At 48.7% G+C, this 27,062-nt stretch overlaps 2 protein-coding genes across 5 annotated transcripts in view; both read left to right on the top strand.

Moving 5' to 3' along the window:
- LOC147457580 (CST complex subunit TEN1-like) overlaps positions 1-27,062 on the top strand; it is a 59,138-nt gene that overhangs the window by 25,262 nt on the left and 6,814 nt on the right. The gene's annotated exons all lie outside the window — the stretch shown is intronic.
- Positions 23,922-25,434, top strand: LOC147457581 (uncharacterized). The gene has a single exon (XM_086512443.1). It carries the CDS (start codon positions 24,620-24,622, stop codon positions 24,950-24,952), a length of 333 nt encoding a protein of 110 aa, XP_086368569.1. The 5' UTR covers positions 23,922-24,619; the 3' UTR covers positions 24,953-25,434.

Raw genomic sequence — 27,062 nt, forward strand, 5'->3', positions numbered from 1 at the left:
ATTGATGTACTGTGATTGTGGATCTGCTAGTTGTGAGTCACGCTAGCAGACAGACCGCCGCAACGGTCATAGGACAGTGATTGGTCTATTGTAGGATGTATGCTAGTTCTGGGAAGTTTGCTGAGCCATCTGAGAGGGTCGTGTGAGGTTTTTTGAAGCCAAGCACTGGGGGTTGGGTTACCCAATGTAAGGTGGATTAGGTTGCTGGAGTTTCCCTCTACATGCATCCTCTTCGACGACTTTTATTCCATAGGATGTATGACTTTGTGTAGACACTGGATTGCATCTTATGCGTCAAGCCGTTGAGGCATTGTTTAGGGTTCAGTCTTGAGACAGATACAAGAGTTTTGATCGCCCAGACAGGAGACAATGTATGCTTACAGGATAGCATATTACAGAGATTTTTAGATTTGTCACTGGTCAGCTATTTATGGTTGTTTTTGAGCTATCTTTTGGTTTCCAGAGCTCAGTTTGTAGGGAAGACTGGCCAAATTTTTCAAAATACTGACAGTTCTTGAGGAGAGGTGTTCAACTTGTTGTTTACAGTTTGTTTATTGTGTACAGAGGCTAGTTTATAGGGGAAACTCTACCGGGTTTTTCCCAGGAGTAAACAGTTTGGCAGACATGGCATCTTCTCAAAGTGAGACTCTTTACAACATAAAGAAGCTGGATGGCACAAACTTTCCATTTTGGAAGAAGCAGATGTGGCAGGTTTTGGTGCAAAAAAAACAAGTGAAGCCACTGAAGCTCAAAGGGGAGAGACGAGAAGGTATGGCTGAAGATGAGTGGGAAGAGCTTGACGAGTTAGCTTGTTCCACAATCATGTTGACACTGACAGAAAATGTTTACTTCAACGTAGCAGAAGAGACTACAACGTATGGCGTATGGCAAAAGCTATGTGGTATGTACGAAAAACAAAGTGCTGCTTTTCAGATTTACTGGCTCAAGAAATTGGTGGATTTGAAGATGAAGGAAAAGACAACCGTGTGAAATTCATTGAGATGATTTGACATGGCTGTCCCTTCCTTCATCTTCAAATCCATCAATTTCTTGAGCCAGTAGATCTGAGAAGCAGCACTTTGTTTCTCGTATATACCACATAGCTTTTGCCATACGCCATACGCTGTAGTCTCTTCTGCTACGTTGAAGTAAACATTTTTTGCTAGTGTCAACATGATTGTGGAACAAGCTAACTCGTCAAGCTCTTCCCACTCATCTTCAGCCATACCTTCTGGTCTCTCCCCTTTGAGCTTCAGTGGCTTCACTTGTTTTTTCTGCACCAAAACCTGCCAAATTTGCTTCTTCTAGAATGGAAAGTTTGTGCCATCCAACTTCTTTATGTTGTAAAGAGTCTCACTTTGAGAAGATGCAATGTCTGTCAAACTGTTTACTCTTGGGAAAAATCCGATAGAGTTTCCTCTGTAAACTGGCCTCTGTACACAATAAACAAGCTGTAAACAACAAGCTGAACACCTCTCCTCAAGAACTGTTAGTATTTTGAGAAATTTTGACAGAGTCTCCCCTGTAAACTGAGCTTTGGAAATCAAAAGATAGCTCAAAAACAACCATAAATAGTTGACCAGTGACAAATCTAAAAATCTCTGTAATGTGCTATCCTGTAAGCATACACTGTCTCCTGTCGGGGCGATCACAAAACTTGTATCTGTCTCAAGACTGAACCCTGAACAATGCCTCAACGGCGTGACGCATAAGATGCAATCCAGTGTCTACACAGTCATACATCCTATGGAATAAATGTCGCCGAAGAGGATGCGTGTAGAGGGGAACTCCAGCAACCTAATCCACCTCACACTGGGTAACCCAACCCCCAGTGCTTGGCTTCAAAAAACCTCACACACGACCCTCTCAGATGGCTCAGCAAACTGCCCAGAACTAATATACATCCTACAATAGACCAATCACTGTCCTATGACCGTTGCGGCGGTCTGTCTGCTAGCGTGACTCACAGCTAGCAGATATCTGATGATATATATGTGTACCTGGTCTGTAGATGATGCTTTGAAGACTAATGAGTGATGTATGTCGATGCCGATATTGATGTTGACCACCTCCTACTTGCCAATCTACACAAGACGGGTTTCTTTGCGGCTGAAACCTATCTTTTGTTGTAGTGCTCAAAACGAAATTCTGAGGGCATAAAAAGCTTCGAAAGGGGGATAAAACCATAGGTCGCTTGATGAAAATACTCCTGGAACATCGAGTGTGAATTTCCAAGCTCCGGATCCAGAATCTGCTTGAAAAGTACGCGCGCGTGCGAGCACGCGAAAACGCACTGAACCTTGCTCTGTTGAAGTCGCGGAGCGGAGCTTAGATCGACTCTCTCTCACACACACACACATACACAGAGATACACAGACAGAGAGCTTACCAAGTACGTAGAGAATTCGTTGAAGAGTTATCACCCAAATCTTATTATTCACACAAGTATAAATGAGTATATACAAAGAGTTAGTGATAAGCGAGTTAGGCGGGCGGGTAGCCATATCCGTCTAAGAGGCCACTTGGGCTTTAATCCCAACAATTGAAGTTGCGGAGCGGAGCTTAGATCGACACACACACACACACACACACACACACACACACACACACACACACACAGATACACAGACAAAGAGCTTACCCAGTAGGCAGAGAATTCGTTGAAGGGTTATCACCCAAATCTTATTATTCGCACAAGTATAAGTGAGTATATACAAAGAGTTAGTGATAAGCGACTTAGGCGGGCGGTCGGCCATATTCGTATAAGAGGCCACTTGGGCTTTAATCCCAACAACCTCCCACTTAAAGTCCAATGTGGCACTTTAAGTAACTGTAAATTTATGAACATAAATGTACAAAGATTTACATGGCTGCCATCTATCCAATGCCCAATAACTCACGACAATGCACAACGCCCTCTCCTGGAAGTCCCTTTGTGAGTAGATCAGCAGGATTGTCCTTGGTGTGGATCTTCATCAGTTGTATTTGCTTGTCTTCAAGTACTTCCCTAATGAAGTGATATTTCACATCAATATGCTTAGTCTTCGAATGGAACACTGGATTCTTTGCCAATTGTATAGCACTTTGACTATCACAATATAACTCTGGCATATCTACTTTGATTCCCAAGTCTGCTACCAATCTACCAAGCCAAATAGCTTCTTTGCATGCCTCATTTGCTGCAACATACTCAGCTTCTGTAGTAGACTGCGTAATACAATCTTGTAATCGAGATCGCCATGATATGGCACCTCCAGCCAATGTAAAGACATAGCCTGATGTAGATCTCCTCTTATCCAAGTCTTATGCATAATCTGAGTCAGTGTATCCTCTGACACTCAAATTTTGACTACCATAGCATATGCACATACTCTTTGTATGTTTTAAGTATCTCATGATACCTTTCACTGCCTCCCAATGTTTCTTGCCGGGATTTGACATATATCTGCTAACCACTCCCACTGCAAATGCAATATCCGGACGTGTAGCAATCATTGCATACATCAAACTCCCACATGCAGATGCATACGGCCCATTTCAACCTTTTCCACCTCAAATTGTGGGCAATCTTGGTTGCTTAGTTTCACATGACGGCAATGGTATCATCAATGCCGTAACCGGGTCGGGGACGGTGCTGGGCGGTTGGGCACATGCCAGGCGGGAACGCATGCTGCCGTCTTGGGGATCGACTGGGAACGGATGGGATAGCTGGGGACGGACGGAAAATGGCCGGTAGGAAACGGAATTTATTTTTAAAATTCAAATTTTTAGCCGTTTGAAACGATCAGCAGGGCATCCCAACGTCTATTTTTTTTAGGAGGCTATAAAAGCCACCCTTTGGGTCTCTCAAGGCTTAAGCTCTCATTGGCAATTGCTCAAGGCTTCAAGCCTCTCCTCTCTACGATCTACCTTTGGTGCTTCGCGGCTTCGTCTCTAGAGTCTACGGTCTATCCTCTCCTTGAGGCTCGGAGCTCTACCTTTGACTCTCCTCTTTACCCACTTGGCACTCTCTCCCTCCTCTACCCACTCTCTCCCTCCTCTACCCTCTCAACTTTGAAGCTCTCCTCTACTCTCTCTCCACTAGCATGTCATCTTAAGCTAACTCCACTTCTCAAGCGGGCTCTTATCGAAGGAGGCCCGCCGTGCAAACATGGACGTGGTGAATGAAGTCGACTCTATCGCGCGTGGTCAAGGTGGCGGTGCAAGACCATGGACATGCAAGCTATGCCCGTACAAGAGAACGGGTGGTGCAAACAAAGTGCGAGCCCATCTTCTTCATGAACCCGGTCATGAGGTGAAGTTTTGTCCACGCATTATTCCCGAGAAGAGGTTGGAGCTTCATGAGAAGCTCGCGGTGTATGAGGTCGCGGAAGCTACCAAGAGGGGCCGTTTTGTTACTGTTGATCCCTTCGCCACGGCGACACCGCGAGAGCAAAGGCAAGCCAACCTTGGCTCCACCTCTCAAGCGTTCAAGACAAATGCATCTACATCGGGGGCTTCCATTGCGCATTGCCAAAGCACCCTCAACAAAAATTGCAATCCTAAATTGAAGGAGGAGGTGGATAGGTCGGTTGCCCGATTCTTCTTCGACGACCACATCGCCTTCCATGCTTCGCGGTGAGTTTCCATTGTGACTTATTGTCACGTGACACATCCAACCCTATGTGTCTGTGGACAAGCTACAGCACGACAAGGGTTCAGTCAGTCCAGTCAGTCTAGATTTAGAAGTGATCTGGCACTTTTGTGAGTCTATTCGTAGACCGTGCATATCCAGTCACTTAGTGTAGATGCATATCCTCTGGTTGCACACAACATGATCATAAGCATTCCCATCAGAATCCATCAGAATCAATCGGGGGAATTTTCCAGTGCATTTAGCCTATTTTACCTATTTTTGGCATTTTTCACTTATTAACTTAAGTGACTTTCCAACAAAAGTAGGTAGGGCAATTTGGGTAAGAAAATATATAAGCAAACCAAAGTTAGCACTAAATGGCAGAAGAGGCAACAGGAGCCAAGCTCAGCAGGCAACTTATCAGCAAGGCCAAGCCTTGGTGGATTCCCTCCAGGCAGCAGATTTCCCCTCAGCCCAGCGTTTTTGGAAAGCAAGCCTAAGCCTTGGCGTTTTTGCATCAGCAGTCATCGCCATACCTCCCAGCCACTAGCGCTTGCCTCAGCATCATCATCCATCGCCGGAAAGCAGACAAGCTAGCGTTTTTGATTTCCAACAACCTAGCGTTTTTGACAGATGCAGCCTGGCGTTTTCATGAGGATTCAGCCCCCTAAGAAGCAGCAAGATCAGCCATAAAGAAGTAGTAGGTTCAGCCCGGAAAGACCATCAGTTTTCAGCCTTTAGGAACCTCAGTTTTCAGCCCTAAGCTTGCAGATTTTCAGCGTCAAAGACCCACAAAAAACAGCCCCAAATCAGCGTTTTTGGACTAGTCGCAGATTTCAGCCCATAGCGTTTTTGGACAGCAGTAGGAAGATTGCAGATTTCAGCCCTTAGGTCGACGTCGTCATCACCGTCGTCATCGTCGACATAGCTTAGACTTGCATCAATCTCATGCATCACCATTGTACCAGACTGTGCAATCATAAGTAGACCACTCTCAAGTGAAAACCCTTCTATGCACTTGCTAAAACTTCGTATGGAAAGCTCGCTGCTGCTGTTGCGCTACCCACTCGCCATCGCAACCTCCCCCTGCCCCTCCCCCCCTTGCCCTCGCGCGCCATCGCTGCCCATTCCCCCCCTGCCCTCGCCGCCCGCACCTGCTGCGCGTACGCCAGTGCGCTGCCCAGCCTGCCCGCAGCCCTATGCCCGCCCTGCCCACCTGCTCGCCAGCTTTCCCCCACTCCCGCCTGCCGCCCCGTTTTCTGCCTCAGCCCCCCAGCCCCGCCTCCCAATCCTACCTCACAACGGCCATCCTGCTTGTCGGGCCTCGCCAGTACCAGTGACGGGTTCGGTCTTGCAAAAGCTTCGTTTTTCGACTACCTTTCTCCGTCCCTCCCCTACAGCAGCAGACACAAATGGAGGCTCCAGCTTCGCCACAGAGGGACTCTGATGAAGCCCCCTCGCCCGACCCCGCTGAGCCCACCATTCGACTTGCTCTCTCGCCTACAGAGCAAGCGAGCCTTGTCGCAGAGGTAGAGAGATTGCAGGCGACTTTGGTCATCTGCAAGGTTCTCGGCACTCGACCTAGCAGAGGAGGGCTGCGAGACCTTCTCCAGGCCCGCCTTCTCTCAGAGGTGGGCAAGATCTTGGATGTCCAGATTCTCGGACGGGGGTACTCCCAGATTGAGTTCGAGACTTCCGAGATGGCTTCCAAGGTCATTGCTATGAGTCCACTGGCCATCCGAGCATCACGCGCCCACTTTCGACAGTGGCGACATGGTTTTGACCTGACTTCGGATGTGCTAGTAGAGGAGGCAGACATCCCCATCTCAGTCTGCTTTCCGGGTTTACGGAGGGAGTACCTTCCACTTCTCTCCAGGATTGGCTCCGCCATTGGGACAGTCCTGGAGACACCTCGTACGGCAGCATCAGTAGCTGCCAAGGCGGCTGGCATCCCTTCAGTTCGAGTTTTGGTCAGAGATACCCACACGCTCCCGAAGGTCATCCTTTTGCCTCGGGTGAGTGGGGGTTGGTTTCGACAGAGTGTGGAGTACTCGGGTCTCCCGAACCAGTGCTTCATTTGCAGACAGATGGGCCACCTAGCGAAGGCCCGTCCATGGAGGAGACCACGACCCGCACCCCAGCCTCAGCCCCAACCTGCCAAGGCTGGGCCGCAGCCACAGCCAGCGACACAGAGCACAGATTCAGCGCCACCCTCCGAGCCTGGGGCTCCAGCGGAGGAGGGGTGGTAGCAGGCCCGTGGCCGTCGACGCCAGGGGCCACAGCGTCAGCCTGGCACTCAGAGTGGCCCCCAGGTGCCTACTCAGCAGCAGTGGGTTCCCACGGAGAACCGCTTTGGGCCTCTTGAGCAGGAGGAGCCTCCTTCGCCAGCCTCCACCTCCGCTTCACCCTCGCCAGCCGCTCTGCCTTCCGATCTCCCCTCCTCCTGCTCATGCCCTCCCCCGCCCTCTGCTACCGCTCACCCCCCACCTCGCCCCCCCCATGTCTCTGCCGCCCCACCCCGCTTCTCCTCTCCCCTGCCCCCCCCAGCCCCTTCTCCCCCTCCTCCTGCTTCAGTACCTCAATCGGCTCAGGAGACTGGACCCTCGCCGGCGGCTAGGAGATCTCTTGGCAGCGCCTTTGCCACGAGTCGCCTAGCGAGAGAGGGTCAGCCCTTCATGTGGCCCCCTCTGCAGATTCAGACATCTTCTCTTGCAGCTATCCCGCGTGGTTTGACGAGCATTGACCTCCGGCGCCGCTGGGATTTCTTCGATTACGGGTTTACTCGTTTTCTTGGCGACTCCGTAGCAGACCACGAGGCAGCCTGCTTTAGAGTCGACGCTTTGTTCCTCGCCGCTAGGGGGACAGAGGCCTTGGACTCAGCAGTTGGTTTCTCCTTCCCCCTCTGTGGCAGGACTGAGACAGAGTGGTCCCTCGACTCAGTGGTGGGATGGTTGCATACACAGGTTCTCGAGTTCTCTCACCACATGGGAGAACTTGGCGTTACAGATTTGCTGCAGACGTTGTGGCCACTGGCCAAGTTTGCGGTGACACCCCCAGACTCAGCAGGATGTAGACACATTGTGGTGTACTTTTTTGCTGATACGCAGTGTTTGCCTTGCTATGTATTCATTCATGAGGACTCCTGGACAGAGGAGGTTGCTTTACGCACGGCTCGCTCTGCTTGGGCTTGGACCAGGCACTCACTGCAGTCTCGCCTATCTAGAGGACGCTCGGATGCGGATTACTCTTCATCCAAGCCTGCTTCGAAGATAGCTCGTCTTGCTGCTGCGGCAGCATCTGTTCTCTCTCGCTTCCCATGAGGATCGTCTCGTGGAACGTGCAGGGACTAGGTGGGTCCCAGTTTCAGCGACAGCGGGGCCGATTGCGTCAGGAGCTTCAGTGTTGCCTTGTGGGAGGAGAGATTGATCTCCTTATGCTTCAGGAGCACCATTTGTCTGAGAGCCGTATTCGGCGATGTGGTCAGATTTTGCGTGGACGCTATGATACCTTTTGGTCAGCTGCTTTTGGACCTGGAGGCATCCAGGGTGGGGTATGTATGACTATTGCGGACTCACTACAGCAGGCCATTGTGGGCAGAGGGATTATTGTACCAGGCAGGGCTCAGTGGATTACTTTGCAGGTTCAGGGTAGCCTTGTGGGTTTCCTGAATATCTATGCGCCCAATGTGACGAGTGCTCGTGCAGAGTTTTGGTCACAGATTGTTGAGTCTTTGCCACAGGTTGACCAGTGGTGTGTAGGAGGGGACTTCAACATGTTGGAGGACCCTTCTGACAGGATCGGAGGCAGCCATGCTACTGTGCATGGAGTCGAGTTAGCAGCTTGGGAGAGGTTTTGTACGACGCTGAGGGTCTCGGATACATGGCAGCATTCTGGCTTTGTGAGGCCTCCAGAGAGTCTTGCCTTCTCTAGATCGGACCGCAGAGTGGGAGGAGTGAATCTATCGCGCATAGATCGCTTCTACACTAGTGACCACTTCAGTGACTTGGGGGGATCAGTGGGCATCCTGGCAGGGACATCCTTCTTGGACCATGCACCAGTGATTCTCACAGTGGCAGATAGGCAGAGGAGTGGGAGCACGATGCTTCGCATCCCAGAGCGGGTCTTGTTGGACTCTGCACTCAGAGAGAGGGTCGAGGCTCTATGGACAGAGGGCATGGACAGCCAGGCTCCACCTGCAGACAGAGTGGCCTCAGGTCTAGCTCAGCTTAGCCACTTCTTTCTCCAGGAGTCTCTGGCTCGACGGGCTGCAGCGAGAGAGGAGGAGCAGCGTCTCAGACGAGGCATTGCTTCACTACAGAGGATGCAGGAGCAACATCCAGATAGTCCATGGCTGGAGGAGCAGTTACAGCAGGCTCGACAGGAGCTTGCTTGCATAGAGGAGAGGCGCCATGAGTTTGCCTTTCATCGACAGGCATCTTAGTGGACTCAGGTGGGTGACAGGGTGACAAGTGGTTTTTTTGAGACAGTGGGACCTCGGCACTCGCATGCCAAGGTCAATCAGTTGAGGAGACCCGATGGGTCAGTTGTTTGTGAGCCTTAGGATATGCGTGCAGTCGCTACTGACTTTTACCGTGAGCTACTGTCAGCTGAGCCCGAGTCAGAGAGACAGGATGTATGCAGGGAGCAGGTTTGGGCACAGATGCCCTGTCTTGTGACTAAGGAGATGCGGCAGAGGCTTGAGTTACCTCTTCAGCTTGAGGAGCTACACACGGCTCTTAGGGCCCTCCCTCGTGGTAGCTGTCCAGGTGAGGATGGGCTGACTCCCAGCTTCTTCTTGGAGTACTGGGACTTGCTTGGCCTAGATCTTTGTAGTGCCTTTCAGTACATTCTGCACACAGGAGTGATGCCGGATAGCATGAGTGAGGGCCTGATTTACCTCATTCCAAAGGAGGGTGGCTCCTTGGATGAGATTCGACAGTGGCTACCCATCACCATTCTCAACTCAGCCTACAAAATTCTTGCCAAGGCTCTGAGTTTGAGGATTCAGCCACTTTTGGAGAGCCTTATACATGGGACTCAGACAGGTTTTGTCAAGGAACGTAGTATCCTTGACAACATCTTCACTTTTTGGGAGGCTTCTGCCCTTGCACGGCTCCGTGGGGAGGACCTTGTGATTCTTCTTCTCGATTTTGAGAAGGCATACGACAGAGTCGACTGGGACTTTCTAGAGGGCACGCTACGCAGGATGGGCTTCTCAGAGGCTTGGATTAGAGGGGTGTCAGCTTTGTACAGACAGGCTCACAGTCAGGTGCTTTTGGCAGGAGGTAGAGGTGAGCGCTTCATGCTCACACGATCGGTCAGACAGGGTTGTCCTCTTGCCCCCTTTCTCTTTCTGTTCTATGCGGAGGCGATGAGCAGATTTTTGGTGTCACAGCAGGTTGGTTTGAGGGGCTTAGCACTCCCTCTACGGGGAGATGAGCTTCTGGACGCTGAGTTTGCCGACGACTCAGCCTTGTACTTAGAGGGCCAGGAGGCCAATTTACACAGATGTGGGCAGGCTTTGGAGACCTTCTGCTGTGCATCGGGCGCACTGATCAACTGGAGAAAGACAGTGGCTTTCTCGGTTGGTAGTGCTCCTGTGCCAGATTGGATGCCAGGAGAGGGTTTCAGGTGGATTCCTCCAGGGACTGCAGTTCGGTACTTGGGTTGTCAGGTTGGTTTGGATTTGTCCCCAGAGCAGCAGATTGCTCCTCTTCTCTTGTCCATCAGGAGAAAGCTGTTACATTGGAGCTCAGTCCGACTTTCGTTGGCTGGTAGAGTAGTAGTTGCCAACCAGGTGTTGTTGGCGACTATGTGGTACATCACTTCTTGCTGGATCTTCTCGAGTTCTTGCATCAGCCAGGTACAGAGGCTGATCAGGAACTTCCTTTGGTTAGGTCGCGACACTCAGATTGCCCGAGCCAAGGTGGCTTGGTCGGTCATCACACTTCCTTGTTCTCAGGGAGGGCTTGGGATCATTGATCCAGCACAGCAGAGCAGAGCCCTTCTTGGGAAGTTCGTCGTTAGAGGACTTCTTCCAGGCGAGAAGCCCTGGAAGGAGTTCTTGTTGCAGAAGCTTCGTGCCAAGGTGCCTCAGTCAGGAGGCCCTTGGCAACCTTCGACCAGATGGATCTTTACAGAGTTGCGTCGAGTTGGTTTGAGCAGGAGACTGGAGGACCGATTCGCTGTGAGTCTGCTTCGTTCTTGGGAGCTATTACGGCGTGGCCTAGAGCAGAGATAGCCGACGTGCACGGAGGAGCGCCTACGGCAGCCCCTCGTCTGGAACCCCATGGTTAGCACTCAGCGAGGCCACTTGGTTGGGAGTAGGCCTCATGTTTCTTGGGGTCCCATGGCAGCAGGTCCAGCGTGCTCTCTAGGGGACTGGCTAGAGTTCACAGGTTTGTCAGAGGAGGTGCAGGTTGTCCAGCTACAGGGCATGAGAGGGGTTCAGAGCATGTGTCAGGACATCTCAGAGTCAGTTCCAGTTGACTGGCTCACGCCTCTCGAGCCAGTGGCACCCCGGTGGATGGGAGCCTTCACACGACTGGAGGTTCTCATTTCAATCAGGGCTTGCTCAGAGACTGTCCCAGCCCTGTTCTTCGAGCTTCAGGGTGGGGGACGACTACAGAGAGTTGCAGTAGAGGCCCCGCAGGTAGCAGAGTGTTGTTTCCAGAGGATCCGAGTTGTGGGCATCTGTGGGAGGACTTGCGTCATAGACCCTGACCCAGCAGCTCTTGAGACAGGACACTGGAGGCTATGGGCTTGGGAGTGCTGTCCACTGGCACGAGTACAGTGGGATCCTGGTGAGTGGCTTTGGAGGGACCCATTCTCTTCTACAGACCGCCCAGGAGTCCCTTTCTTTCAGTACACTGTTCGGCTTGGACGTCATATACTTGCAGCACTCAGTGAGGCCCGTCCCGCTGCAGCACGTCATTGGCAGGAGGAGGGTCTCACAGTTGAGTTCTTGGCAGCTTTTTGGCAGAGGCTGTGGGACTCCAGACAGCCGAGGCGCGTCACCTTGTTCCAGTGGTTGGTTGCACACAGAGCCACAACAGTAGGGAGCTGGCTTGTACATAGTGGTCTCTCGGCCGCATGTACAGCCTGTGACCAGTTGGTGGAGAGCCAGCGTCACTGTCTTTGGGACTGTCCCTCGGCCCAGCAGGTGTGGCTACGAGTTCTTCGGCTGATGCCTGCCCTCTCCACGGCTCGACAGTACACTTGGGGGGCAGCGGCTTGGTCCACCCTCACGGGCCCGGCACTTCAGTTTGAGCTATCTTCCACCAGCAGGATGATAGTGATACAGGGGGGTCGACCTACACTCCAGCCTGCTACAGACCTTACTCCACAGGAGTGGAGCAGTGAGAGAGCGGAGTGTTGGGAGCTCATCAGCGGCCTAGCTCTCTGGTTCATCTGGCGGGCCCGTTGTTTCCGCATCTTTGAGGCTCGCCTTGTACCACCAGCAGAGACTGTTCGTGACTTTTGGCTAGAGCTGATCCATACTCTCAGAGGACAGCTTGAGGGACTACAGGGCAGCTCCGACCGCATGCGGGAGCGCCGCGAGGCTTTCCTTCGACTCTGGCGCCCTGGGCCGTTCTACTCCATGGTCCAGGGGGTGCTCAAATGGCACTACTGTCCACCTGTGTGGCTTTTCCCTCCTCCCATCTCTTGATTTAGCCCCATTGTACATTTGTTGTTTTTTCATTGGGAGAGTCTCCCCACTATGCTTGTTGTAGCCCTCTCTTGTAGAGGTGGATGTAGCCCTATGGGCAGTTTTCATTAACTAATAGAAGGATCTTTTTCTAAGAAAAAAAAAAAAAGTAGACCACTCTCGCCGACGAGAGTGGGGCCTTCGGAGGAGGGTTTTACGTCTCTGGCGTCGATCTGTCTTCTCTCTCTATCTCTCAAGTCTCATACACTTGCACGCACAGTGTCCATTCACTTTGTTTGTGATCATAGCATTCTCTCATTAAGAACGGAAGGCTCTCCCTTCCATAAGAACAAAAGGAACCTTGAGCATAGTTCGGAGCACTCATCTTGAGCAAAGCGCAAACATTCATTCCGCTGCACCTAACACTTATGGCATATGCACATTGCAATCTCCCATTTTGTATTTCATTATGGGGTCTCGACTCTCCATACTAACACAACATGCTCTATTTTGTGTGTGGATAGGTCTCCATACTTTCGAACCATGGTCACGAAAATAGGGGAATATGGCCCCTCTTATGTGCCACCTTCATTAGAGAGGCTTCGCACCACCTTCCTTGACAAAGAGAAGCTTGCCGTGGAGCAAGCGGCCCAAGCAACAAAGATATCGGTGCAGTTGGGAGTTCGCCAAGGTTGCCCGCCATCGCCCTGTCTATTCAATGTGTATATAAATGACATTCTAGATGCAGACGGGGAAACATGGGGCCTAGAAATACCTATTTTTCTCCAAAAAATTAAGAGACTCCTTATTGTTGATGACCTTGTCCTGCTTGCTGATTCATCTAAAGGCCTACAAATGAGCCTTGACAAGGTGAGTGAATGGGTAAAGACTTGGAGTATTAAGCTTGGAATTGATAAATGCATGGTCACGGTTTTCCATGGTGACATGTAGGGCCTCTCTATGAGGATCTTTCTGCTAGGGTTGAGATGGTGCCAGTTGGTGAGACTTACAAGTACCTTGGTATTGACATACGCTTTACCTTCTCATTGAACGCATCGTTAAGGAGCGAGCGGACAAAGGTAGGAAGAGCCTATTCGCATGCCAACACCTACTGGCTAACCAGGCCATCCCCACCCGATCTCAACAAATTGTCTTTAAGGTGTGCGTATATCGAGTCATTTGTTATGGTGTGGAGGTTAGGGGGCCCACAATCAACGTGTGCTACATTCTTTGCAGCGCCTCGTCGCCACCCAAATGTGAACGTTCTCTCCCGTACTTGCATTTTGTGGGGGACAAGGAGCTAGGGCTTTCCACAAGTATAGCTCGGCTTTATCCAATTGGATAGGCTCCTTGGTAAATAAGAAGCATAAGAGCCAACCGTTCAAGAAATGGACTTGGACAACCCCGAAAGAGAATTGGATGAATAAATATATTAGTGCGGTTAACTTTACCTCAATACACTACCATGCATGGGACAAGTGGGACGAGAGGCACTCCGTTGGAACCCTAAAATACGGGCGGCTATGAACAGACTCGTGGATACTGAAGCTCAATAGGAGCACTGATGTAGATAGGTGTGATGAGAGAGTGTTGGTTCTTGCAAGGATAGGTTGACTCAAACTCGCAGATAGTTGGCACGGCTTTCGCACTTGATGATAAGATGCTCGGTGCTAGATGGTCTGAGGGGGCGATGACTAAACCAATTCAACTTCACTTTCAACGATATTGACCCGCCGTTGGGCCCGAATTAGATGACCATTGGACCTGAAACGGATACCCTCTTGGGTATACCGCGATCCGCACTCAAGGAATGGAACTATAGGGCACGTCTGTCAAAGGTGCAACAGAAAAGGGTGAATTAGGTGATTATCTCGTCTGCAACCGTGAACAAACCTCCTCTCGAGACCGGTAGTCAATTGTGGATCTCGCATCTATCACGATAGATCTCCTCGTACACAAGCTCCTAGCATGAACCGCCCACCGTACAGGCATGGCAACCACCTGCAGGCAATCGCGCGTCGTGTATGGTGTCTACACGGCAAGGAGAGGGAGCGCTAGCAAGAGGAAGAGAGATTGCTATGTAAAAACGCTAGAGAGAGAGAGAGAGAGAGAGAGAGAGAGAGAGAGAGAGAGAGAGAGAGAGAGAGAGAGAGAGAGAGAGAGAGAGAGAGAGAGAGAGAGAGAGGCCGCAAAGTACACGGGGAGGGGTTGCATATATAGGGAATTGTGAGAATTGCCCTACCTACTCAGAAACCCCACGATCTTGAAAAATGGCCTAAAAATGCTAATAAATATATAAACACTAAAAGTGACCCGGGACACATATTTAGTAGCAGAACTGTAGAACTGTTAGGTGCAGCGGAATGAATGTTGTATTTTCTCAAGATTAGTGATCTTTATTGCTCAAGGTTCCTTTTAGTTCTTAGGGAAGGAGAGAGCCTTCCGTCTTATGGAGAGTGCTATGATCACGAACAAAGTGAGTGGATATTGTGCGTGCAAGTGAATGAGACTGAGAGAAGGAGAGAGAAGAGATACGACACCCGAGAGGTTGTAAAACCCTCCTCCGAAGGCCCCACTCTCGTCGGCGAGAGTGGTCTACTTTGATTGCACAAAGGTGTACAATGCATATGCAATGGACTGATGCAATGGGACTATGCCGATGACCACGACGACTTCGTGGCCGAAATCTGAGGTCTTCTATCTGCTGATTTTCGAGACTGTTTCGGTGGCTGAAAATGACTGTTTTGGCTGCGTTTTCTTGGGCTAATTTGGGGGTTCTTCTGCTACCAATCTGGGAGGTATCTGCTACGGTCATGCATGCTGAAATCGCTGACTCTATGCTGCCAAAAACGCTGAAACTGCTGTGTTTTCCGTATGCTGAAAAACGTTGAGACAAGCTTCTACTAGCGTTAGTAAATGGGCTGAAATGCTGATGTCAAAACACTGATCTGCTGATGCTTTGCAATCCCAAAAACGCTAGCTTTGGAGGCTGCCTGAAGGGGGAACAAACGCCAAGATGGGGTGATGATGGCGATGACTGCTAAGAGGGAAAACGCCAAAGATGGGGAAGCTTCAATGGCGATGGAAATCTGCGGGGGTTGCTGAGGGGGGGTACTGCTGAGAAGTTGCCTGTTGAGCAGTAAGCTCCTGCTGCCTCTTCTGCCAGAAAGTGCTATCTTGGGTTTCCTTATATATTAACTTAGCAAAATTGCCCTACCTACTTTTGTTGGAAAGTCACTTAAAAATAATAAGTGAAAATAACCAAAAATAGGAAAATAGGCTAAATGCATTGGAAAATTTCCCTAACTGAATCTGATGGATTCTGATGGGAATTCCGATGATCATGCTGTGTGCAACCGGAGGATATGCATCTACACTCAGTGACTGGGCATGCACGGTCTACGAATAGACTCACAAAAGTGTCAGATCACTGCTAATCTAAACTGACTGGACTGATTGAACCCTAGTGTGGTGTAGCTTGTCCACGGACACATAGGGTTGGGATGTGTCACGTGACAAGAACACTAAAGACTCTGACCCCGGGTAACCCTCTCATACCAGCATATCGGGTGGGCAACATCATGGAGTGGATTGTTGAGAAAAGGTACGTCTACCTTAGATACGGTCGAGCATAACCACAAAATATAACTCTCCCTAATTTTCTCATGGGAGATATTGGAGCCACCACCGAACATGAATCTGAACTTTAACACCCCCTATCTCCTCCTCGACGGGAAACAAGTCCAATTGAGGCATGAGAGGATAATGTTGCTTGTGGAAGAGGTTTGGTGAAGATATCAGCACTTCTCACGAACAAAATGGTACTGTATCTCTATATGCTTGGTTCGGGCATGGAATACTGGATTCCTCGCAATGGCTATACAACTTCGGTTGTCAGAGTACATCATGGTCATCTGCTTGGGAAATAAGTAGCCTCTGTAACCTCACGGACTCACATCTAGCACTGCAAACAACCCTCTACTCTGTTGACATCATATACTCTAGTCGAATAGAGCCATCCTTGGTCTTCTCGCGGACAAAATGGTATTGTATCTCTATATGCTTGGTCCGGGCATGGAACACTAGATTCCTCGCAATGGCTATACAACTCTGGTTGTCAGAGTACATTATGTTCGTCTGTTGGGGAAATAAATAGCCTTTGTAACCACACTCACTCACATCTAGCACTGCAAACAACCCTCTACTCTGCCTTTGTGGAAGATAAGGCAATTGTTGGCTGTTTCTTGTTGTGCCATGATACTACTTTTGAGCCAAAAGAAAAGGTGTAATGTATAGTTGACCGTCGTCCATCTGGTTCTCCACCCCAATTTGAATCACGCCATCCTCGTAGAATGATCTTGGAGTATATACCTCTAGCTGCATAGTGAATGCATAATGACTTGGTCGCTTTTAAATACCGCAAAGTTCGAAGAGCCTGCTCCAAATGTGACTTGGCGGATCTTTGCATGAAAGAGCTGAGAAGTCCCATCGAGAAACTGACATCAAACTCGGCGGTGAGAACCCAAATAAGAGAACCGACCAGTCCGATACTTTGTAGCATTTGTTACATGTGAGGGGTCATACTGTGAACTTTTGATTGGGATCCATAGGGGTTGAAATAGGTTTACACTCAGTCATACCAAATGCTTCCAACAACTCTTGGATATAGCGCTCCTAAGAGAGAAAGATGCCCCCCTCCGTCTGCCATATCTCCAATCCAAGAAAATAGTGAAGCAAGCTGAGATATGTCATCTCAAACTCCTTAGCCAAGGTCTCCATAGTACTATGGATGTGCTCAACATGGCTACTTGCGATGTCACGTGCACATCTAACCCTATGTGTACGTGGACAAGCTACTTCATGACAAGGGTTCAGTTAGCATAGCTTAGGAAGTGTTCTGACACTTTTGTGAGTGTGCACAGACTGTACCTGCCCAGACACTTAGAGTAGATGCATATCCTCTGGTTGCACACAACATGATCATTAGATTACAGTCAGTAGCCGTCATGAGCATTTTTACAGTGCACAGATCCTTTTTTCCTATATTAGCCATTTTTCACTTATTATTAATAAGTGACTTTGTTGGAAGGAGCTCGCTATTCGTAGATTTCAGCATTTGTGTTTTCAGCGCATCGTCGTTGCGTCGTTTTTATCGCTGTCATCATCGACATAGAGTCATAATTCAGTAGATACAAGATTTGCAGATTTCAGCCCTCAGCGTTTTCAGTTTTCAGCCCGTCTCATCGTCGTCCTCATCGTCGTCGACATCGCCGGCAAGTCCATTGCATTGTAGGGATTTGTGCAATCAATAGTAGACCACTCTTGCCACAGAGAGTGGGGCCTTCGGAGGAGGGTTTGACAACATTCTGGTGTCGTATTCTTCTCTCTCTATCTCTTAGTCTCAGCACCTTCATTCACAGTGTTTTTCCACTTGTTTGTGATCATTGCATTCTCTCATTAAATGAACGGAAGGCTCTACCTTCCATAAGTAAAAGGAACCCTTGAGCACAGTTCGGAGCACTCAGCTTGAGCAAAGTTCAACATTCACATCCGTTGCACCTTACATGTGATCACAAGATCGTCCACATAGAGGATAACAAGAGTCACCAATCTTCCCTCGCTATAAATATACAAATCTGGGTTTGCAAAAGAACGACTAAAGGAGTGTCGTAGGAAGAAAGAGTCTATTTTCTGGTACCACGCTCGAGGGGCTTGCTTCAGGTCATAGAGAGCCTTTAGCAACCTACAAACCATGTCTTTGAAATTTGGATCCTCGAACCCTGGAGGTTGATACACCTCCTCCTCTAAGTCGCCGTTGAGAAAAGCTGAAACTACATCCATATGAAAAACCGGCCATAAAAAAAAGGCATCAAGGGCAAAAGCTGTCCGAATGGTCGCCATCCTCGCAGTCGGTGCAAAGGTCTCGTCATAGTGCACACCATAGTTACCCGGAACGAGAATTCAAATGGTGAGCGAGGAACAACAACGGGTATGAAATGCCATTCCCTGTTACAGACACTCACGTCTGAAACATGGAACGCGGATTCGAGGGACGGAAAGTTGGAACGAGACCGGGGAATGGAGACCTAAAAATGGCCATTCCCTTTAACTATGGTCCACACCCTGTCTTTGAGAGAAGCCCTTGGCAATGAGTCGTGCCTTGTGCTCGTCCAAAGAACTATCAGATTTATACTTAGTCTTGTAGACCCATTTGACACTAATCACCTTCCGCTTGGCAAGCCGCGGAACCAACTCCCAAGTATTGTTTTTCTCGATGGAATCAAGTTCTTTCTACATGGCAAACTTCCACTTCGGTTGTGAAAGTGCCTCCTTAATTGTCAGAGGATCTCTGTCCTTGATCACTGTCAACATCAAAGCATAGTTCACTTGTAATAAAATTCCCTCTGCCTCAGCAAATCGAAGTTGTTGAGATCGTTGTGTAGTATTGGCATCACGCCAATCTGGTGGAAATCTGAAGTCACTGCAGCTTGCAAGGTCTTCAATAGCCACTTCGGTAACTTGTATGACTTGTTCCCTGATGGAGGAGCTACTGGTATATGTGGCTCTATCTCTGCACTATGGTGAGAACCATTGTCATCTGCAACGGGTGCATCCTCCTCCGTAGCCTGAGGAATAGGAGTTGGAGAAGAGGGTTTCATCAGGAGGCAAATCATAATCTGGGTCTCCAAGTATCGCCAAATGTGGGATCGTTGTGGAAGACTTGGGAGTGGAAGCCCTCTCCGAAGGAAGAAACTTGTTGAAGACGACATCACGGTTGAGAACAATATCCTTCTTTTTTGGATCATAAAGTTGATATCCTTCGGAAAGAGTTATGTAGCTGATAAACACATTCTCTTGGAATTGGGGTCAAATTCCCCTCTTTGCTCCTTCGATACATGGACGTATGCATCGCTTTCAAATATCCAAAAATAAGAGACATCGGGCTTTCTATCAAAGTAAGCCTCGAACGGGGTCTTGCTGGACCTAAAAAGGTTGGAGATTGGTTTATGATATGAACTACCGTCGCAACTGCCTCCGCCCATAGAGACTTTGGCATTTGGATGCGCAAGCATAGTCCACGCCATCTCAACCACTATCCTATTCTTCCGCTTCACAACTCCATTATTTGAAGGCGATCCGTGGTATTCGCAAGCTCTTGCTTGAGGCCATTGTCCGCACTAAACTGAATGAATGCTTTGGAGGTAAACTCCTTGCCTTTGTATGATCGAATTGTTTTCAACACTTTATTGATCTCCTTCTCCACACGAGCGTGCCAATTCTTGAAGAGGCCAAATGCCTCTTGACTTGTGTTGTAGAAAATAACCTAAGTAAAGCGGTTGAAATTGTTCACCATAGCAACCTGAAATAGAGAGCTTTGCGAAGTGAAGGAGTCTGCATAGGTCCACAAAGGTCATTGTGAACAAACTCCAAAGCGGCAATAGCTTGGCGTGTAGCAAGCCTCTGAATAGCATCTCGATGTTGCTTTCCACGAATGCAAGTAATACATTTCCCATGCTTACTCTCAACATGTGGTAAGCCTCTAAGCATCTGCTCACGAAAAGCAAGCTGAAGAGCATCATTGTTGAATTTGTAATGCCAAAGATCACCGGTAGGTATCTTGATTGCTGAAGAAAGAGCATTGACCCTGTAGAGTCCGTTCTCCATTGATCCCTCTCTGACCTCCTTGTTGGAATTTTGATCGTGAATAAAGACTGCACCCTCTGTAAAAATCAGCTCCATGCCTAGCTTGCACACCTCTTGCACAAACACGAGATGAAATCCTAGCTTCTGAGCATGAAGTACCTTGGAGTATCCCCTTTGTTGTCAAGAATCAACTCCATAGATTCCTTGCTGTGAATAGGAATTTCAGATTTGTCGCCAATGAAATTAGTAGCATTATGTTGCCGCATGTTGGACAGAAGATCCTTCGAAGGTGTTATGTGCTGTGAGGCACCACTATCCAGAATCCAATCACGACCATCTTGAACCGCAAGAGGAGTCACAACCTCGGATGTCCCTGGAGAGTCCTTTGAGGGTAGAATCTCCAAATGAACAAAGGCTGGTGATTGCACCACCGCCGCCGAAGAAGTCAAAGCATCTCTAACTCGCTTTGGACACTTCCGCCAATAATGGCCCTTCTTCCCACAATGATTGCAATGCCGGTCTGCCTTCAAGGCTTCCTTCTCGGCATCACTCTTCTTTTCTTTGCTATTGTTGTTTTTCTTCTTACCGTTCTACCTCTTGTTGTTGTTGGAAGAACCGGTTAAGGCTCTGGAGCGTGACCTCTTCCCCCGTATTGACCCGCTCGTCTGTTCCAACACCATCCATCAGAACAATCTTGTCCCAAAAAATAGTATTCGACCGGCCACTAGTAATCAACGAAGAATAGAAATTGATATACCGAGGAGGTAACTTGGCCAAAAGCTGGATGGTCATGTCCTCTGAACTGATAAGCTTTCCCATATGAAGTATCTCTTGCTGAAGCTCTTGCATCTCGTCGATGTATCCCTCATGGATGAGTTCTTAGCATATAGGGTTATCAATTGTACTTCTAAGGCTATCCACTTCATTGGAGAAAATTGATCATGTAGTGAAGAAAATCGATCCCAAGCATCCTTTATCAACGACATGTTACTGATGATTGATGGTGTATTGTTGAGGATAATGAAAGATTGGATTTGAGCAGTGACACGCTCCCATAACTTCGCTCTCGTAGGGTCCTTTGGCTTTTGAAAGTTGCTCGAAACAAAGCCTCTAAGCTCGTAAGAGTCGAAGACTGCCATCATGGTCGCTTTCCAAATGACATAGTTCTCGCCATTCAATTGCTGATCTGAGGGAAAGGTAGGGACGGTAGGTATCTTGATTGGTTGATCAACTACGATGGAGTAGAACTTGGACCAATCTTCCCACTCCTCGCGTGGTTCACCACCACCACCGCTAGAAACCTCAGGTTGTACTTCTTCATCACGGACCGAATTCATGTCAGAATCATCACTCATCTCCATCATGTGAGAGAACTTGGGCATGTGACGAGGCTAGGTCGAGGTAGAAGAGAGGAAATCTTCAAATATGTCCACTACACCCACAATCAGCCCCAAATGAATGAAACATGCTGAAAAAACAGCGAACCGTCTCTTTTCGTCATGGAAATTCAGCACCAAAAACTCTTGCAGATCACCAATCCGATACGAGAGCACGCCGTGGCTCTGATACCATGTCAAAGGTGCAGCAAAAAAGGGTGAATAGGGTGATGATCTCGTCTGCAACCGCAAGCAAACCTCCTCTCGAGACCGGGCAGCCAATGGATCTCGCATTTATCGCGATAGATCTCCTTGTACACAAGCTCCTAGTACAAACCGCCCACCATACGAGCACGACAACCACTTGCAGGCAATCACGCGTCGTGTAGGGTGTCTACACGGCAAGGAGAGGGAGAGATCGCTATGCGAGAGAGAGAGAGAGAGAGAGAGAGAGAGAGAGAGAGAGAGAGAGAGAGAGAGAGAGAGAGAGAGAGAGAGAGAGAGAGAGAGAGAGAGAGAGAGAGAGAGATGATGATGGAAAACGCCAGAGAGAGAAGAAGAAGAAAAAGAAGAGAGTTTTAACGTCGTAGGAAACTATCCCAAGAGACCTTAAAGAGAGAGAGAGAGAGAGAGAGAGAGAGAGAGAGAGAGAGAGAGAGAGAGAGAGAGAGAGAGAGAGAGAGAGAGAGAGAGAGGCCGCATACACACAAAACGCTAGCAAGCGGAAAACGCTAGAGAGAGTGTGTGCCCAAAATGCTGGAACTCTGCACTGAACAACATGCCAAACAGTACAAGGGGGGGTTGCATGTATAGAGAATTGTGAGAATTGCCCTACCTACTGAGAAACCCCGGGCTTAAAAATGTTAAGAAATATGTAAACTCACTAAAAGCGACTGGGACACCTATTTAGTAGCAGAACTACAAACACTAAAGACTCTGACCGTGTAACCCTAGGAATAGGGGTTCTGCCCATAGTTATAGGGGACGGAGGGGACGGGACTTAGGGGCGGGGGACGGCCGCAACCGGGTTGGGGACGGTGCTAGACGGCTGGGAACGGGCGGCTCGGCACATGCCAGGCAGGAATGCATGCTGCCGTCCCGGGGACGGATTGGTAACTGACAGAAAACGGTCGGTAGGGAACATTTTTTTTTAATTTAAAATTCAAATTTTTAGCCGTTTCGAACAGTCAGCAAGGTAGCCCAACGTCGATTTTTTTTAGGAGGCTATAAAAGCCACCCTTTGGGTCTCTCAAGGCTCAAGCTCTCATTGGCAATTGCTCAAGGCTCAAGCCTCTCCTCTCTACGGTCTACCTTTGGTGCTTCGTGGCTTCGTGTCTAGAGTCTACGGTCTACCCTCTCCTCGAGGCTCGGAGCTCTACCTTCGAGTCTCCTCTTTACCCACTTGGCACTCTCTCCCTCCTCTAGCCTTGAGTCTCTCTACCCACTCTCTCCCTCCTCTACCCTCTCAACTTTGAAGGTCTCCTCTACTCTCTCTCCACCATCATGTCATCTCAAGCTAACTCCACTTCTCAAGCCGGCTCTTCTCGAAGGAGGCCCGCCTTGCAAACATGGACGTGGTGGGATGAAGTCGACTCTACCGCGCGTGGTCAAGGTGGCGGTTTCTAGACCATGGACATGCAAGCTATGCCCGTACAAGAGAACGGGTGGTGCAAACAAAGTGCGAGCCCATCTTCTTCATGAACCCGGTCACGAGGTGAAGTTTTGCCCACTCATTACTTCCGAGAAGAGGTTGGAGCTTCTTGAGAAGCTCGTGGTGTATGAGGTCGCGGAAGCGGCCAAGAGGGGCCGTTTTGTTACTGTTGATCCCTTCGCCACGGCGACACCGCGAGAGCAAAGGCAAGCCAACCTTGGCTCCATCTCTCAAGCGTTCAAGACAAATGCATCTACATCGAGGGCTTCCATTGCGCATCGCCAAAGCACCCTCAACAAAAATTGCAATCCTAAATTGGAGGAGGAGGTGGATAGGTCGGTTGCTCGATTCTTCTTCCACGACCTCATTGCCTTCCAGGCTTCTCGGTGAGTTTCCATTGTGACTTATGGCATATGCACATTGCAATCTCCCATTTTGTATTTCATTATGGAGTCTCGACTCTCCATACTAACACAACATGCTCTATTTTGTATGGATAGGTCTCCATGCTTTCGAACCATGGTTACGAAAATAGGGGAATATGGCCCCTCTTATGTGCCACCTTCATCGGAGAGGCTTCGCATCACCCTCCTTGACAAAGAGAAGCTTGCCGTGGAGTAAGCGTCCCAAGCAACAAAGATATCGGTGCAGTTGGGAGTTCGCCAAGGTTGCCCGCCATCGCCTTGTCTATTCAATGTGTACATAAATGACATTCTAGATGCAGACGGGGAAACATGGGGCCTAGAAATACCTATTTTCCTCCAAAAAATTAAGAGACTCCTTATTGTTGATGACCTTGTCCTGCTTGCTGATTCATCTAAGAGCCTACAAATGAGCCTTGACAAGGTGAGTGAATGGGTAAAGACTAGGAGTATTAAGTTTGGAATTGATAAATGCATGGTCACGGTTTTCCATGGTGACATGTAGGACCTCTCTATGAGGATCTTTATGCTCGGGATGAGATGGTGCTAGTTGGTGAGACTTACGAGTACCTTGTTATTTTCCTACAGAAAATAAGGAGACTCCTTATTGTTGATGACCTTGTCCTTCTTGCTGATTCATCTAAAAGCCTACAAATGAGCCTTGATAAGGTGAGTGAATGGGTAAAGACTTGGAGTATTAAGTTTGGAATTAATAAATGCATGGTCACGGTTTTCCACGGTGACATGTAGGACCTCTCTATTAGGATCTTTCTGCTAGGGATGAGATGGTGCCAGTTGGCCAAAAGCTCAAGAAATTCAAAGAGGGAGGAAAGAGTATCTCGTTTCTCACCTATGATGGCACCTTCTCAAGGACATAGGGAGCTTGTCATGGATTTCACCCATCATTAGTGATGCCTCTCAAATTGTCTCCTTTGTGCTCAACCATCAAAAAGTGCGCCATGAGTTCTCAAAGAGGAGCCACTTGTCGTTGCTCAAGTATTCAAAGACAAGATTTGCATTCAATTGGCTTATGCTAGGCCACTTGTCTACATGTGGCGGAGTCTTAAGGAGCCTCTTTCTCAGTGATGAGTTCTAGGCCATGCGGGAGTCTACATCAGCAATAGGATTGAAATGTTGAGATTGGGCCGACATGTCGCTTGGTGGGAGGAGGTGAAGACTCTTGACGCCATGGTCAAGCCTATTCTACACCTACTTCGAGTTGTGGATAGCTTGTAGCCATGCATCGACAAAGTCTACGAAGCCATGGATCGGATGATAGAGACACTTGAGAATCTTGTGCTTGACCCTATTCAGTATGTGGAGATTCGTGGCTTGTGTGAGTTGAGGTGGAATGGATACTACTCTCCACTGCATGCGGCATCTTATGTGCTTGACCCCGAGTTTCAGGGAAGGCGTCAAGAGACCGACAAGGAGGCGAGCAAAGGATGGCGACTTGCATTGGAGCACCTTGAGCCTAGTAGTGACATTACGCGCAAGATTAGAGATGAGCTACTCAAGTGCAGACAAATGAAGGGCTCCTATGGATGTGTAGATGCACAGATTGATCGCAGCAAGATTGGCTCGGTTTTGTGGTGAGAGGACTATGGAGGAGATGGCCCATATTTGCAGCGCTTGGCTGTTCGTGTCCTTAGCCAAGCATGTACCACTAGTTGCTTGGAGCAACTATGGGGTGTGTACAACCACATTGCCTCTAAGAAGAGGAATCGCCTTGGGGTTCAGAGGGCCAATGATTTGGTGTTTATGAGCGCTAACTTGCGCATGCTTGCCAAGAGCATCACACACAAGGCGGATCACTTCACTGAGTGGAAGATGACACCAGAGAATCCATCTATGGCCGAGACACTTTTGGAGGAGCTAGAGGAGGATTGCGAGCCTCATTGCGAGCCTCGCGAGGCCTCACATGTCACTGACGACCTCGACTACGACGATGATATGGAGATTCAGCAAGCGAGCACTTCCGGAGTTTGATGATCATTGATCACTCTAGAGTCTAGAGTCTACTCCTCTAGAGTCTACCTAGCCCTTTGTACTTTTTGTTATCCTTGAGGCTTGTTCTTTTTGAGCCCTTGTGGCATGCACTTTTCATTTTGTATCCATCGATGTTTTATTAGCACATTTGCACCTATATGACTCATGCTCTTTGGTCTATCTAGTGTAAATTTGTGTCAAAATGATGCTCTATGTGTGTGGCATGTGTGTAGGTCAAAAAATGCCAAAAAAGCTATGTTTTTTTTTGGTTTTCCGACCCCCGTCTCCATTACCTGACTTTTGCCGTCCTCGACCCCGACCCGTCGTCCCATGTAACTATGGTTCCGTCTCATGTCAGCCTACCGGGTGGGCAACACCATGGAGTGTATCACCGAGAAAAGGTACATCTACCTCAGATATGGCCTGGCACAACCACAAAACAACCCTCACTCCCTGATCGGCTCTTAGGAGATACTAGAGCCACCATTAGCATGAATTTGAACTCTAACAACGTCCCTGTAGTGAAGTTCCGCCGTGAAGCTATATCCCGGTACTTGAGTGCTCTGCATAGGCGGATGGAGGGATAATCCCTTCCTATGCTTAAACTTATATTTTGAGCCCTCTCGAGGGAAATAATGTTGTTCTCCCGAAGCAACGACAGATGAGCGCTTAGAGTCACTCAAGTACCTTGCCCCCAAGGGGGGTCAGCCTCGTCGAAACGGGATTGGAAGGTGGAAGGGAGGCACCACCAATCCTTGTGGACGCCACATGTGATGCCCTTCCAAGTGGATATGGCATTTCCTTTGAGAAAACCGTCGGGTTTCAAGGGCAGTTTAGCGTGGTGAACGATAAGCTACCTTGCAGAGGAAACTCCAATTGGAAGACCGAAGCAAGTCCAACAGTACTTGGGCCTCTGATTTGAGGTACTTGGTCGCTGCCATGCCCCGTAGCTTTTTAGCGATGTGTGTCTCTCAAGAGCTCATTTTGGGCTTTGTTCACTTTCTAAGGAGGCCGGTTTGGTGGCGTACTATCAGGTATCTAGTCAATTGTATGATCCTAAGGTCTTTTAGGAGGTAGCTCTCGAGGAAAACCCTTAAAGAAACAATCGGCATTCTTTTTCTAACTTTGACAAATTTAAATTTCTATGTTCTTCTAAATCCCTCAAAAAGATGGAGTAAACAAAAAGACTAGATTTGACTGGGGATATGACTCGCCCTTTAGTTTTACATCTATTGGGGATCATATGATTCTCCCATTTTGTACTGCAACATTTGACTTATTATTTATATGTCATCTAAGTTTGAGACATTCACCCATTTTACTACTGCAGCATTTGGCACTATATGCGCATGTTTTTACATTCGGCATTGACAATCCGTTGATTTCTTTCCTCTTCTCATTTGTCAATGTTGCTTTTTTGCCCCAATAGTTGAGCACGACATGGTTTGTATGGAACCAAGGTACTCCCAAGAGTATGTCACCTCTCAAGTGGCATGATATAGAAGTCCTTGTTCGTAGATACCCTTGACAATGCAACTGTAGTTTGCCGATGACGGGTGTATTGGAAACATCATGCCCTGGTGCCGCTAAAACCGCATCCAGTTGTGGTCTCATTTCTCCAGGCATTATTGCGAACCGAGCCGCCAATTCCGGTGAGATAAAGTTGGCCTTGGCTTCTGTCACAAGGCGGGCTCCACGTGCCAATATAAAAGAACAG

This window comes from Adiantum capillus-veneris, chromosome 5 (assembly GCF_014529385.1).
Source record: "Adiantum capillus-veneris isolate H3 chromosome 5, ASM1452938v2, whole genome shotgun sequence".
In the NCBI taxonomy this organism is placed as follows: Eukaryota; Viridiplantae; Streptophyta; class Polypodiopsida; order Polypodiales; family Pteridaceae; genus Adiantum; species Adiantum capillus-veneris.

Coding starts and splice junctions, on each gene's coding strand:
- LOC147457581 (XM_086512443.1), top strand. CDS start 24,620: ATGGATCGGATGATAGAGACACTTGAGAATCTTGTGCTTGACCCTATT.